The 15,750-nt window shown below is 40.7% G+C and overlaps 1 protein-coding gene across 1 annotated transcript in view; it reads left to right on the top strand.

Moving 5' to 3' along the window:
* PLB1 (phospholipase B1) overlaps positions 1–15,750 on the top strand; it is a 102,388-nt gene that overhangs the window by 19,603 nt on the left and 67,035 nt on the right. The window contains exons 2-13 of the mRNA XM_080408286.1: positions 3,422–3,459; positions 4,598–4,661; positions 5,124–5,182; positions 6,649–6,689; positions 7,555–7,598; positions 8,577–8,661; positions 9,196–9,247; positions 10,445–10,531; positions 11,028–11,090; positions 12,382–12,461; positions 14,921–14,999; positions 15,646–15,750. Coding sequence (XP_080264412.1) covers positions 3,422–3,459; positions 4,598–4,661; positions 5,124–5,182; positions 6,649–6,689; positions 7,555–7,598; positions 8,577–8,661; positions 9,196–9,247; positions 10,445–10,531; positions 11,028–11,090; positions 12,382–12,461; positions 14,921–14,999; positions 15,646–15,750 — 797 coding nt within the window. The remainder of the gene's footprint in view (positions 1–3,421; positions 3,460–4,597; positions 4,662–5,123; positions 5,183–6,648; positions 6,690–7,554; positions 7,599–8,576; positions 8,662–9,195; positions 9,248–10,444; positions 10,532–11,027; positions 11,091–12,381; positions 12,462–14,920; positions 15,000–15,645) is intronic.

Consider the following 15,750-nt stretch of genomic DNA (forward strand, 5'->3'; position numbering starts at 1 on the left):
GGAGTAGAATCTTTCTCCAAAATTTTGGGAAAATTTTCAGAAAAATATTTTACCCTTTTTTGTGATGTTAAGAAAATTAAAAATACAAATTAGAATTATTAAATGGTAGAGTAAGGGACTAACTATAATATTGGGAGCAGCAGAAATTAAAAAAAAATCATCCTACGGAAAGCATAAATCCAAAGCAAACTAAGAAAACTAAAGAGGTTAAAATTTAATCAGCCAAGCCAAAAATGAATCTGAGGGGAAACAATGAATGATCGTTGAAGGAATAAAAGCTAGTAAATCCTTTTTCAAATACATCTGAAACAGGGCGTCTGTAGGGCTGACTGATGTATAAAAGCTGAAGCCCAACAGGGAAACCAAATTAATTTCTCTCTTCTTTGCAGTCTTTTGCACAAGAGCTTAAAAAAGGCCTTGCACTCAGAGACTTTCAGCACAGGGGAAAAGCTGGGGAATGGTCAAACCCCTGAACAAATTGATAACAAATATCTAAACCTGGCAATTCTTTTACTGACATTCACATAAGGGATTGAGCCAAGCAGAAGTACGAACATGTCCATTGCATTAACTGTGGTGCAAACTATTTCCTGAATCAGTATTGGTCTTGGGATTGGAAGATGGCAAATGTGAAACCAGTTTTTGTAACGGGCTCCATTTTAGAATGATCTGGTGAACTGCAGTGATAATTGTACAAAAGCAGTAAGGATGTTTTCCGCATGAGGCAAATTGGTGGTACAAGTGTAAAGAACATAGTGAACTGACTCTGGGTAAATATGATATAACAGGGGAGCTTCCCTGTGGAATTTATGAAGAAAATCTGTGACAATGGGCACACCCCCATGGATTAATTATTCAGCTGGGATGTATTTGGATATCCACAAATCTTGAGCAAGAGCTCTTAAGGAAGTTAACTGTCATGGTATAAGGGTGAGGACACCTTTGTGGGCTCCTTTTCAAAGCTGGGGACTGAAGAATCAGATGGCAAATCTTCAAACTGTGAGAAGAGGGGATAGTGAACCTGCAGAGGCTTCTATTGATCTGCACTGGGACGTGGGCCCTCCATGTATTCAGAAGTGATCTGGATAAGGGGGCACACTAGCTTGCTGATACAAAACTGTTCAGGATGCTCAGAATGAAAACTTATTAGAAATATATAGAATATATAGAAAACTTACTCTAGGTATGTGTATATTATGATGAACTTTAAATTAGATACTGCTTGATCACAGAACAGATGTCTGAAGACATCAGCTCAGTGTTAGCAACAATCAGAGAGACAAACAATTTCAGGGGTCAGGGAGAGAACAGCATAGAAAACACATTTCTGCTGCTGTGTATAGGTTCATAGTTCACCTGCATCTTGACAGTTGTCTAGACTTTTCATCTCAAAAGAGATGTGGGAAAACCTAGGTCTTATGAAACAATGTCCACACGATATCAAATAGACTCACTCTTCAGCCTGGAAGAAGGATGAGTAAGTATATGATAATGACATACAGGCATTTGCAAAATGGTAAAATTTGTGGAAACAGGGGAATAACTACTCTTTACAAAACCAAGAAGGAAACAGATCAAGTTATTAACAAATGAGAAAGTACTTTTTTTCAACACCTAATTAAATGATGAAGCACCTTTGCCACAGGACTTTGGAGGAAGCCAAAAGTGTGAGGGAGTTAGAAAAACGAAGAGACAAATACTGGAAGAAAGGTCTCGGGGAGTTCTTCAACATTAAGTAATGGCTTCCTCAGGGAGACCAATAGCACACGTAGTTGAGAGGGTAGAACATGAAGTATAACTGTATTTTCCTTATTCTTTCCCTAAGCATCTGCATTTGGATGTTGTCAGAGGCAGAGTCCCAGGTTAGGTAGACATTCAGTCTGGCATGACACAACCACTCTTAAATCTTTGAAATATTGAGAGATCGTACCCAACCCCCTGACTCCCCTAGTCCTGGAAACTGGAACTGGACCCTCTTTCTCCCTCAATGTAAGTTGTGGATCTGTTCTCAAATATAGTAGAAATTAGTGTCAACATTCTCAAAGATACTGAGTTTCTGCAACAGATTTGCATGATGCAGATGAGTCTCTCATCGCACATGCCTCCAGTATCTCAAACAACAGAGTTGAGGTTCTGGTTGCTGTCCTGAATAAAACATCATCTAAAAACGTGGATTGAACAAGCACAATTTTTAAACAAAATGTTGCACAACAGCCAGGTAGCATCTGTCTCAACTTTTTGCCAAGTACAGGAAAAACAATATAAATTCATCAATAGCTCGTGGCTGAAACCCAAATAGGAACACACACACCTCCACACCCCAAATGTACGGAAGCTGCTGACAGTTATTGAACGTGGTCATGTAGTGTGGCTCATGAGATAGGCTGAAGTGGTCATGGGGAGCAGTAGTGGCTTTCTGCCACCGTGCTGGCACCCATGTCCACAGGGGCCACCTGGAGGCCCCTGCTCATGCTGAATACGTCACCTTGCAGTGTGAGCACTGCTGGCTGCCCTGCACCCAGCTGTATCTTACCTCTGAGGCTGAACTGGCTCTGCATTTACTCTTTGATACGGAATGAAAGGTGGACAAACAGAAGTATTCAGCAGGACTAAATATTCCAAAAGTGGGTTGTGGATGTTAAAGGATAATTATTCTAAGCACAGCAAGACTAATTATGAGACTTGCTGGATGCTGATGGCTTCAGTATGGCAAACAGGGACAGCTGTGAGCACCCTTTGAAGTTCAGCTGAGGACAGAGACCCAGAATTTGTGGAGATTTTAGGATATGCTAAAATCTATGTGTATAAATCCAAGTGTATACTCAAAGAAAAAGAATAATGTTTACTAAAATAGCTACAGGTGTGACTCCTGGCTCCACAGGCTATTTCATCTGTCAATACCCTCTACTAAGAGAAGAAATTGCAGCTGTTTCTGTATCACTGTGGCAAACTCATAACAAACTCACAATGTTGTGCTCTGATTGTGGAAGACATAGATTAATGTGAATAACTCCTTTCTAAGGAGTTCCACCTTATAGATGTTCAAATCACTTTAAATTCGGATAGAATAAGACTACAGCGATATATGAAATGTGCTGAAGAGGAAAACAGGTAGAAAAGGCCTGTGAAGGATGAGGTTGGTTGAGGAGATCCACATGCAGCCCATCACCTGTGTGTATGAATTCATTGTATTCCACTGATTTTGACAGATCTCACCTGCTTATAATAACTAAAAGCTTATTCTAGTATAGCAAAAATTAAGAAAATACATTGGTTGTTGGATGAACCTCACCTTTGGAAAGCAGGGCAGAGGAGAAAGGCTGCTCCTCTAAGGATTCTGTGGGTTTAGGTATCTTAAGTTTTCTGAAGTGTTTCTCTAAGGTAAACAAACAGCACGATTCATTTATTTAATGTTTTTAAGGTAATGCAGATCATCTGGAAGAACAAGGGAAACAAAAGGTAAAGTATGAGTACAGCTTTATCTTTTTTTCATCTTTTCAATACCTATCATCACCTCTTTGGCTGTTGCTTCCTCCAAGGCAGGTAGAAGAAGGGAAAAATACAGCTTGGTGTTGTAATCTGTTTGATTCTGCAAAGAATAAATGCAAAGCAAATGATAAGGTGATATTGCAGCTGCAAAATTACAGTACCTAATCAGGAAATAAAGGTTTCTCTGAGCAACATTTGTTATTAGGTTGCATATCCTGTACATAGATCGACTGTGGTTAACACTTGTTCCTAGATGCTCTGTTGCTCTTTTAGAAACACAAGATTAAACTCTTCCTTGTGCTAAAATGGTGCAAAGCATGTGCATCACTAAAGCCCTTCAACGGGGGACTAGGGAGTGTGTGGGGATTGTGGTGGCCCTTGTTGCGATATAGATTTCACCTTTACATAATAGTGGTGGTCAGCTAGCCAAATGTGGTCACAGTGATGAGAGAAGCCCTAGCCATGTCTTTCATCTCTCTTTAAGAAAGTACTGGAGTTGGGCCGTACCTACAGTTAGGGTGTAAGAGGGCATTAAATAATATTTCTGGTGGAACTGAGCTGTCTGTTATGTCGAGTGAGTAACATCACTCACATCCTTGCCCCAAATGCAACTCGATAACTGGATTATTGTTCCCTGCCCCTCCTTTAGTACTTTCTTTGATCACCTGGGAATTTTGCCACTTGTCAAGGACCTATGATTGGTTCATTCTCCTTCTTCTGTTGCATATTGGAGATGTAGCTTTTTGTGTCCATTGTGTGCTCCCTTGGCATGTGAAGATACATGCACTAGGTCTTCCAGAATGAGCACTCACTGTTTGCAGCAATGGATGTAACAGGTTGCCTTCAGCACACTTCATTGTTTGCTTAGGCCCAGCTCTGCGGCAGTCAGTAAAGAAAACTGAGCAAAAAGCGTCAAGTTTTGGAAGAGTGCATTTGAAAATGCAGCTGTCCAGATCTGTGTTCCCATGTATTTCTAGCAAAGGTGTAATTGTTCTTTAAAATTACTGTTACATGAGTAAGAGTTTGGTACTGCCCATAGGACCCCTCCTTCCACAGATTTCCTTGTTAGATCTAAGCAATCAACCATATTTATTTGTTTCTGTCAAAGGTTCTAAGAAGCTTTCAGTTTTCCTGTGAGCAGGCGATGTTACCTGAGACCCCTTCATCTTCAGGTTTGTGTTTGATATTATCCTTGTAGAGGCTTTCCCTCTCAAAATTATCTGAAAACAGGCTGGGGGAGAAATCAGCTGTTTGAAGCGATGCATATGTATGGGATGTGGCTGAAATGGGCTTTACAAACTCCTTAGGGCTTTTGTTCTATTCATAATTACTTCTCTGCCTCAGTTTCTTCAACTGCTAATTGAAGATGCTGCTATTACTTAAATAATTCACAGCAGTGTTTTGTGATCTCTTCTTGCTTGATGGTTGAGCATTTCAGTGCATCTAGACGCCTAGAGTATTTACTGAACACCTGAGTAGTTTCTCATCCTCTCTGATTTAAAACTGCCAGTCAAAACAATCTGTATATACTTCTTATATTTTAACCAATGCAGTTATGTTTTAGTATACTGGTGAATGTAATTTTCTTTCAAGGTTACTGCTCTTTCTTAACCTAAAGTCTTTCACTTCTGCAGTTCATGCTCTGAGGCCAGCTGACATTAAAACAGTCACTGCAATAGGAAGTTTGCAAAGAGTAAGTACAAGCGGGAAGTGTGCTGAATGTGACCCATTTCCTCCATTGTGATGATGAAGTGAGGTGATGATGTAGTTTGGGGTCTCAGCTGGGGCATTCAGGACTTGAATCTTTCCGCAAGCATCAAAGGCTTCTGGTGAAAAATGGCTGGAAATACCTGCTTTTCAGTGTTCCAGTGTACCCTGACTGTAAAAATACCCAGCTGACTTCACGCAGGAGGAAATGTGATCACAGTGCTCTTGCAGAGAACCATGATATTTGATTAGAGTGCTTGGATTTTCCTAACAATGAGCATAACTGATCAAATAACTGGAAGAAGCAGCTGGGAAATTTCAAGCTGGAAAAAAGTACAATTTTGGTAATTACTATTAGAACAAATTATTGAGAAATGCAGTAGATTTTCCATCCTGTTAAAGTGTTTTCCGCAGAGACTGGTTTCCTATGTAGAAGGCAGAAGCTCTAGAAAAATCACAAAGGTATACTTTTGTTTAATAAATCGTTGAGTAAAGTTCTCCTTCCTGTTCCAGTACAGTCAGATTTGGATGATCTTAACTGATCTTAATGGTTGGAAGTGAATATCTGAAATAGATTTGAGGCCAAATCAAAAGCATTTAACCACAATTGTCAAGCTTTGAGGTTGTGTAGAAACTGGGCAAAAATTGGTAGCCATTGCAGGGGCTACGACTGCGAAGAAATGGGGGAGATTATCCCTTAGCACAAAACAACTTTCAAGTTGAGGTGGTGTTCTTCAAGGCATCACACTTTTCCTTGGGATGAAAGCTTTGCATTAGAAAATCGGCACTCCTGACCTCCTTGTAAGTACCTCCTCCTTTGGAAGAAAATAATCTCCTAAATGCGAAAGCTGACACACCCATATAGGGGATGCATGGCCCTTTAGAGCAAATCTTTTTTGTGCTGATGTCTCTGTTGTTCGTGGATGGTGCCACAGGAAAACATATAAATTATCTTCTGCTAAGGAATGTCTGCTTTCCTGGAGCAGACATCTCTGTTTCCACCTCAGACTCTGAAATCAATGAAGTTCCTCTGTTTATGTTAAGGGTTTTTTTTAACAGACACCATACTGGCTGAGTGTCATCCACTGAAGTCATCTAAATGACTTCAGGTCATGTCCTTTTGAAAAGGAGTAGATCCAGAGAAATTTGGTTTAGAACAGCATTTCATCTGACTGAATTTGAGTTCAACCAGTCAAATTTTATTTTAAGCCATATGTAATAAACTCATTAATGACAGCAGTAACTAAGAAAGGATTATCGGACTATGAAAATACACTGTAATAAGGAAGCTCTGGAAAATAATTTGAATCTGTGAGTAATTACAACACAATGGAGAATAGTATGTAGACACAATGCTATCTATGACAGGAATGGGATATGGTAGGGGAACAGAGTATGTAGAACTAGTTTACCCTTTGCTTAATGCTATTCTTATTGCTTGCTTGTTCACAGACACCAGGATCTGGTGTACCTCATGAGGATTTACTCCAAAGGTAACAATGAATTGTTAGCGTTGCTAAGTGTCATCATACTAATGTATACAGTATCACAGTGCAAGAATTGGGTCCAAGCAATTCTTATTGTTTGCTAGAGAGGCCGAGAGAGGCTAAGTAAAATATAAAGGACTTTGAGACACTGGATCCTTCCCAGTCCTTTGTTAACAGAAATTATTTGTGCTTATGCAAGATATAGAACTGCCTTAGGGTTGCAATAACCTTGATTAAGAATCATTGCCACATGACGAATCCTAGGCAGTAAATATTATCGTCCACAAGCTAGAGACCAGAAAGCAGGGGTTTATCAAAGCAAAAAAAAGAACCCAGGAGTCCTGATACCTTGTCCTCTGCTTGAACGATTCACAGTGCTTCGTGGACAAGCTTTACCCTGTTTTCTTCTTCCATGCCCCCTTAACAGACCTAAATCAGTGAGTGAACATATGGCTAAACCTTGTAAATGTAACTCTGTGTACCTCTTTTGAGTTACAGCATTCCAGATGAGGATTTGGCCCTGCACAGGCAAACTTGAAAAGACCATTTTAAAATGGTTCCATGTCCACTTGATGTGGGCACACACCAGAGAGATCCCTGCATTACTTGTACATATGCATAAGCACAATTATTGCAACACACAGTGTACAGAGACACACAAAATTGAGATCTAAGACTGTGTTCTTTGCAGTAGCTGATGACACGACTGTTTTGGAGAAAGAAAGGCCCCATTCTTAATGTCAACAGCTGCCATGAATATGCACTCTGAGCTGTAGTGCAGCTGAAAAGAAATTGTGGCTGTGCTGTAATATAATTTTTGTTTGAGAAGTGGGGTAACAGCAGCTTCCTGTTTTCTCTTCCCTTTCTACAGCACAGGAAAGAGCCTCCTTGAAGTAAGCGTGGAAACTTTAGCAGGTGCGTTTTGCTCTCATGCTGAAACTCAGCAAATTGATTGAACAGCACACTGGCAGGAGCTTCAGGGCTTTGCTGGGCTGCAGAGCAGGTGCAGCACAAACACGCTGCAGGGACGTAAGGGAAGCCTAAGAGATGGTGTACTTGGGGAGCATGAGTACAGCCAGGCTGAGTTACCTGTGCTGGCTTTAAAGAGTCTGTGTAGACAAATAGTGGTGAAGAAGGGGTGCTACGGATTGCTGCAAGAGTCTTATGTGCACAACAGGGATTTTTGGGCTGCTACTGCTACTTGTGCCACAATCTCTGCTGGTGTGTGCTTGCTGCCCATGCTAGTCCAGTGAAATCTTGTGTGGGTTTGCCTGTCTAGTATTCTTTCCACTGCCACGTCTTCAGGATTTACGCTGGGGCTGCCATAGATGCACCGCATAGGTGAATTCATCATCTGTGAGCTGGTTCCAGCTGGCTCTGAAGGCAGCCTTGGCTTGATTGAAGGGTGTTGTAAGTAAAACCTTCAGGTCCACTGAAATGCCGAGTAGTAGGTAGCTCCAGGGTCATCCTCTCTAAATCTTCTTCCTAGAATTTTAATGACACCTCCATTTCCCTGTGAAAGGGGTTTAAAACTGGGCAACTCCTCAGCACTTCAGAAGGCTGTCTCTGGGTAGCCCTTCCCAGCAGCTTCATTTCTACAGCTGCCTGTATTTAAATCTGCCTGCATTACTTGGGGCTGACATGAGAGATGGGGATGGTGGTTTCTGACCTGAGTCTGGAGGCAAACTCAGATGTCAAACATCCACTTCAGAAGGTGAGGAGGAAAACCAGCAAGAACAGCTACAGAGGGGCTTGTGTGTACCTCCCAGGCCTGCCAGGAGATCCTCAGACTTCATGTTCTCTGGCTGATTTAGTTCTGTTGTGTTTATAGTGAAACAACAGAGTAGCAGTCCCTTGTATACAGAAATTGCCTAACCTGTGTATGTCATTCAGCTCTCATTAGCAGTTTTAATCCCTCTGTCCTACACCAGTCCCCATCGCCTGGCATAAAGGGAGCGACATCAGACAGTCAAGCCATGTAAGTCTGAGGGGTTTTTGGCCGGGCAGTTGGTTTACAGCTGGCAAGGTGAAGGATGGAAGCCTCTGATGCTAGAGCACTTCACTGGGCACAGAATATGTTCAGTACCGGCAGAGGCTGCACAGACACTCCAGGGACAGACCCTGCCACTGTGGCTCAATTGTCACCTTTCAGAAGCAGGAGGAACAAACCCCACTGTGGGCTTTGGGGTCTGGATCACCTGACTTAACATCAGGTCTCCCTCTTTATAGCTGCAAAACACAGTTTTTGGCTCAAGTAGAATTAGAGCTGTGCCTACCAGGCTGTGTCTGCTGTTTTCATCTAAGTGCATGTATCTGAAAGTGAGATGCCTGAATATGACCTAATCAGCCCAGGTGCTCTGTGTGGCACAGACAAGTGTCCAGTCTTAACACACCTAGGAGAGAAAAGATTAATCCCACCTGAAGTCTCAAATGTTGTTTGATTTAATGGTAAAAATCAGCCAAAGCTTTACTCTTACCGATGCCTTCATAGTTTCTCTTTTCTGCTTTTCAGAGACCTCCTGCATCAAGCTGAAGAAATAGTGAAGCTTATGAAAGAGAATCAGGTTTGTTTGAAGTACAGGACAATTCAGAGAGCTTGGTGTTGAAACAGAAAAATGGAGAAATGTGACTGAATACTTTAAACAGCACTCAAAGATATCTTCAAAATAGAAGATGCCATTTCTTGATGTTAACGGACTTGGGTCTTTCTGTTGTAAATAAGAATCAGTTCTGTACCTTTCAAGTATACAGTTTTATTCTTGAAGGTATCCCACCTGGTTTACATTTGTCAGAGTGGCTGAGAGCTTGGTAGGGAAGCCAACATGTATGTTAGCTGTTGGTTAAGGATGTGAGACCTCTGCTAGCTACACTCTGTAACTATGCAGGTGTTTCTGAGAACCAACCCAAAACAGTAATTCTCAGTATTTGTCTGTTCAGTTTCTTCTCGGTCTTTTAGGATTGTACTTTCAAAAAGGACAGTAAAGACCTAGATAGGCTTTGGCTGATGTCAGTGGTTGACCCCCGTGAGAGCTTGAATTATCACTCATGGCTGAGTGCTCTGTAAATCCCATGCTGGAGTTCTACATATTAATTTTTCTTTTACTCTTAACCTGAGGATATTATTTGTAAAATGGTCTTGGCATAATGGGAAAATGTGATCATCAAGGCGATTCTGCTGTTGCCTCTTTGCTCTGCAGGGAGCCCATCAGACTGTTTGCACATGGATTTAGCATACATTTTTGTGGAACTGAGTGGTTCTAACCAGTGCTCTTCAGGATTGGCGAGAACTGCCTAATAAGCATAGCACAGCTAAGCAGGAGTCTAGCGCTCAGATTTTTGCTCCAGTCTTCATCCCACTAGTGTGACCCAGTCTCAGCAGTTCAGGAACATTAACCCTGTCAGCAAGCTGCAATGTGATGAAAGAAGCAGCATGCAGCTCTGTGCTAAGCTGTGCATGCCCATCTTCTCCGACAGACTCTCCAATGGCAGCAGCAATTTCTGGCTCTGTCCTGAGCTTTTTATAGGCGTGCATTCAGCTTTAATTGCAGTGTTTGCCACTTAACCATCCTTTTGCTCTCTCCTCTAGGGAAAAGCTGGATGGTTTGTCAAATGGAAGGGATCAGGATGGTCAGGGCTGGGCCATGAACTACTGTTTGTCTTGCTGATGTAAAGACATAGCAAACCTTGTGTGAGAAAGCAAAATAGTAAATAGGTCTCTTATCATTCTAGTCTTTCAATTAGTATCTTTTTTTTTCTCCCAGATGATGGACTTCCAAAATGACTGGAAACTGATCACAGTTTTTTTTAGTGCTGAAAACCCATGTTCTTTCTGTGACTCCACACAACTGGTAAGCTTTTGATGGGTTGATTTAACAGTCAAGGCAGGTGGTTAAGATGCTTTCCCAAACTCTGCTCTCTGCCATAGTGCACCAAAGGAGTAGCTAGTTCTGGGATGTTGGAACAATACTATCCAGTCATGTAAGTTCCTGGCATACAATGTGTTTTGTATTTATAAACATCCGTACTTAATTTGTAAACCCAAGTCTGATATGCCCATGCCCTTAGTAGAACAACCCTTTTCCACCTCAAGTCTAAATTTATTTTTCTTCCCCATCGCTGTCTTTTGATTTTCTTTTTGTATGTTAAGTTGCCTAATTACAGGCAGTTAAATTACAAGACTAGTTCCGTGGTTTTTTTCTTGATGCTGGCTAAGGCTGAACCCAGAATATAGTGGTCATTGGCAACCCTTCAGTACATAGATCAATACACAGGGTTTGACTTTTGCCAGATTTGTAACTTTGTTTTTTCTACTAGTTTTGATGACATCTCTCATCTCATTTACAGAAGAACTGCATATTGGACAACCTGGAAAAGCTTAAAGCTGTCTTGGATTTTTTGTATAAAACAGTAAGATTTATTTATCAACCTTGAATACCAAATATTTTGCTGATTTTTCCAGTCTTCCTTACCGGACTAGGGCTTGTACCACTGTAGGTGAATTAGAACACCAATCTCACTTACTCCAATCCACCGGCTCCATTCATTGTCACTAAGTGTTTTATTTGAAAAAGCTGATGCATGCAAACAGAAAGGACTGATAGACAACTGCTTTGTTTTGGAACACCAGCTGATGTGCCACTCCATCTTTGTTTTTTTAGGTGATTTTTATGCAAAATGTTGTACATCTGTCTGCATCTGAAAGCCATTTGTGTTTAACAGGGCTGTTCTTGAAAATAACTCTTATTTAGTAACAAGATATATGGAGCTCCCTAGACAGTGTACAGGCTGCTAACTACCTGGTGATGATGTTTACAGACCAGGGAAAATGCCCATTAAAAATCTGTGTAATGGATCTTTTTCCTATTATCTGTGCATTTTAAGATCTTAGCCTTTCTCAAGGTTTTTGAGCTGGCTGAGCTAAGAATTATCTAGGATGGTGTCTGGGAAATGCTCTGCACTGTGTCTTAGTCTACTAATGAATAGTAGACTAGATGTTGCTATATCACTACTAAAGCAGGCTATTAACTGTTTATGTGAAGTATTTCAATGGCATCTTCCAAGAATTTTGTCTTCTGGACTGAAGGCCTAAAGGGTATTCTAAACCTGCTACAGTTCAATTGCATCAGGCCACAACCGTTCATTTTTCTCAGACCAACTTCAGCAAATGTTGCGTATGGGTGAAGTTCCACCCACACATTTTCTTTGGATTCTCTCCACTATTATTTCCAGAATCTGTTTATGTGCACTTGTAAAAGTGAAATATCATTATGTAAATGGAAAGCTGCTTTCTGCTGGGGGGAGAGGTGAGGCAGGATGCATGAGTGCTTGTGCTATTACACAGGACGTTTTCATCCCCAGCTTTGCATTGGTATGTTGCCACAAAAATGGTAGTTCCTAGTTCATTTGAGTTCAGTTTAGCTGGCTGGTAGCCACTTTGGTTATGTAAAATAAATTGCTGGGTCTCGGTCAAGAAATTATCAAGTACTTCGTGAATGATGATCAACGTTATTCTAGGTGGCAGGCATAGGAGTAGGGTTCAGGACAGAATTGGCAAAGACTTAGATCATTGATTTTATGAGGGCAGAGTGCCAGGCCAGAGGTAACACGTGTGAAACTGTAGACATGATTTACCATTATTGCTATTTGCTGATCTTTAATTGCAAATATAATGTTATTAATTTTAACTTTATTACTGCAGGTTCCCAAGGCCTTTGTAAATCTGGTGGATTCTACTGAGCTCTCAACTTTGTCTCTTGCATGCCAAGATTACAACATTAGGTAACAGAGGTTTCTTTAAATTCTTGACACTTTTCCCACTAGCGTTGAGACACATAGTTATGTATATGTATTGAGTTTTTAACAGAGGTAGAGTCTTCTGAACAGTTTTTCTGCCCTTAGTACAAAAGTATGCCAAAGATTTTTAGCTGTCCGCTTTGTTTCTGATAAACTCTCTTTGCAAGGCATATTTTTACCAGGAAGAATAGGTGCTTTTAATCCTGCCAAGTTGGATAGCCTATGTTTAAATATTGGGTCAGAGTTGGGGAAAAAGAGAAAGCTGCAGCATTGTACAAGCACTGTTCAGTTACAGTCAAAGCATTGGTGTGTTATCAACAGTTTTAGCCACAAATCCAAAACACAGCACTGTATGGGCTGCTATGAAGAAAGTTAAGTCCATCCCAGCCAGACCCAGTATTCTGATTTACTGTCATGAGATTGCACCGTCTACCTAGCCCCAGCTCTTTAGTCAGTGCTACTTCTGCCCTGCAACTCTTGAGTCAAAAACTCTGAAGGCTCTTTGAAAGTTTAAGTTTCTATGTATTGATGTTCACAAAAGGAATAACTGGTCTTAAAGCACATTGTTAGGCTATGTGAAAGCTACTACTTGGGCTTAAGGTATGGTAGGATGGAGAATATCAACTTGTCAGTTCCTTATGGTAACTGCATGCCTAGTTGCTTTCATCCATCTCCCTTTCTCAGTACCTTGTAACAAAAGTGTGAGTAGCTTATGTCTCAATTTAGTATGGAGTAGGAGTGTGCACATGGACAGTTATGATGGAGTAGTTTACCGCTGATGAGATTGAACTCCATCTTACTCCACAGTAATTTTTTTTCCTGTGCTCATGGCATAAGACACCATATGTACTAATACAGTCAGCCCAGAGGGTTTCACAAGATTTGCATGTCTAAAACCCAGGAGATGTTCCATCAGTCAAGGACGGGGTCTGGCTGCAGCATAACCATGTGCTTAACAAGTATAGGCAGAGGAGAAGCTTTCCTTGTGGAAAGAAACTGCATAGAATATTCTAGCTTATTTCTCCTGCACAGGCACTAAGGGGAAAAATGGGGAAATGTAGATAAGTGATTGAAGAAATGGATTTAGGAATATGGGCCTTGCCATATATATCGAAGGCCTTAAAAATAAATACATCTAATTATCTTTTTTTTCTTCTGAGGAATTTTTATATTTCCTTTTCAACTTAAGGCAATTTGCTTTCTTGTTGTTAGCATGCCTTTGTAGCTGTGCTTGTCTGGTTGAACAGTTCCACCAGTTTGCAAGCATTGTACTTTACTGTTTGGTAAATTCCTGGGCTCACCTTGGCCTCAGGCCCAGATCATCTCCCAGATAAGACCTTTGGCATTTGGCTACAAAGTCCTTGTATGAACTGTCCTTTGGGAGAAAAACATAAGCCCACACCAAAAGATGAAATTTCAAGAGTCTAAGAGGAGAATAATGGCTGACACTCCTAGTCCCATGTCAGTACCTAACTTTAGGCATTGAAGTTTATGATACAGGGATTTAAAGTTCCTTCCAGCGTTGTCTGCACTAAAAGTAATGGGTGAACCCCATTTTTAGGCATGTAACTCTCCTCATTAACTTTATGAGGTTCTTCTGTCAGGCTTGGGTAAGATTCTGGTCCCGAGTTCGTATTTCTTTCAGTCAACAGCAATGATAAAAGCACTTTAGTGGAAAAGTCCCATTTTATAGGTTTAGCTACAGTTCTGTGAAAAAGGGAGAGCCTGATCCTGACAGGTACTTGCTGCTTACATCTGCAAACCCCACAAAAAGTTTTCTCAGATTGCAGTCCATCCAGGCATTTTCAAATGAGTATATCTTTGCTGGAACCACACTAATCTTAAATGTATCATATCATTTCTGTCTACAGCCTGAGGAGGTCTGATTTCTCCAACTAGCTGCAGAAATATGCAGTATGCACATCTCACCTTGCAGGTCAAAAATTTGGCTGAGATTGGTTAGCTGCCTGACAGTGCCTGGCCACCCTTTAGTATATATAAGCATTTGCATCCTTGAGCTTCCATCCACATTTCTAGATGCAGGTCTTGTTGACAAATACTAATGCAAAAGTTCCTGTGGAAGTATTTTTAGTGTTTTCAATCATCCTATGTGACTACAGAGAGGGAAATGTTTGAAAACTAGTGTAGCTGCTATTTTAAGCCTGAGCATGCTGCTAGCTTGTGAGACCCTGTGCTAATCAAATCTGGCATATTTGTCATCTGAATAGGCTTTCAAATCAAGAAGCAATCCAAAGCTCTGGACATGAAAATATATATAATTCTATGTTTATATGAAAAATCAAGATGTTCCATGTAGCTTTCTCAGTATATCCAGCAATTTAGTCTTCAATATATGCTTGTCAGTAACTTAGAAGAATTCATGCTATCTGTCTTGTTTATCACAAGTTCATAATGTCTTTCATGTTTTTCATTCTTTTCTGCAGCAATCCAGGCAGGAGTCAGTGCAGCTGTGTTGGTGAACACTCCACATTAGAGAATAACATATTGAGGTGGTCTTACCAGGTATGGCATCTTCTGTGTTGTTTGGCTCTCGTATTGCTGCACATTTTCCAGATGGACTCAAGTGAGGAGTTAAGGGAGGAATAGCAGTGAGGGAGTTGAGTAACAGCCCTTTTGCCACGTCCACAGCGATTCCAAACCCATTTCTTACTTCAGGAACACTGGAGATAAGTTCTCTTTATACCTGAGTGGTCTTAGTATCTCTTGAAGTTTCTAAGGACTATACGGCTTTTGGTAACCTAGGATTTGTCATACTCCATCAGGAAAATGATCCATCTTGTCTAGTAACCTGCCACATGATTTACAAGAGGGAAACTTACTGATAAGACAAAACCAGTTGTGCTGGAATTCCCTTTTAAAATGGCAGGGAGGCAATAAGTTTGACGTTTCATTGCCTTGCTAAGCTTGCTGCTTTTTCAAAGAAAATTATGGTAAATCAGTGTAGGTTTCTCATAGCTACAAGGAGCTTCCAATTATTGTGTAAGATTATTTCATTAAATTACAGTCTTTGTTCTGGATTACAGAATTGTATTATTGTAGTTTGTTAGGGGTGGGGATAATCTTAGTTCATTTTAAGTCTTGATAAATTGCACATATATTACACTCTCTACCTGATAATACTCATCTGATTAAATGGTTTTCTGTTCAGGATGCTTGGGAAAAACTGCTGGAGTCTGCGAGGTTTGATCAAAAGGATGACTTCACTGTTGTTCTTCAGCCTTCTCTCCAAGAAAGAAATCTGCTGCTCAGACCA

The sequence above is a fragment of the Falco punctatus genome (assembly GCF_963210335.1).
Source record: "Falco punctatus genome assembly, chromosome: 12".
Lineage (NCBI taxonomy): Eukaryota > Metazoa > Chordata > Aves > Falconiformes > Falconidae > Falco > Falco punctatus.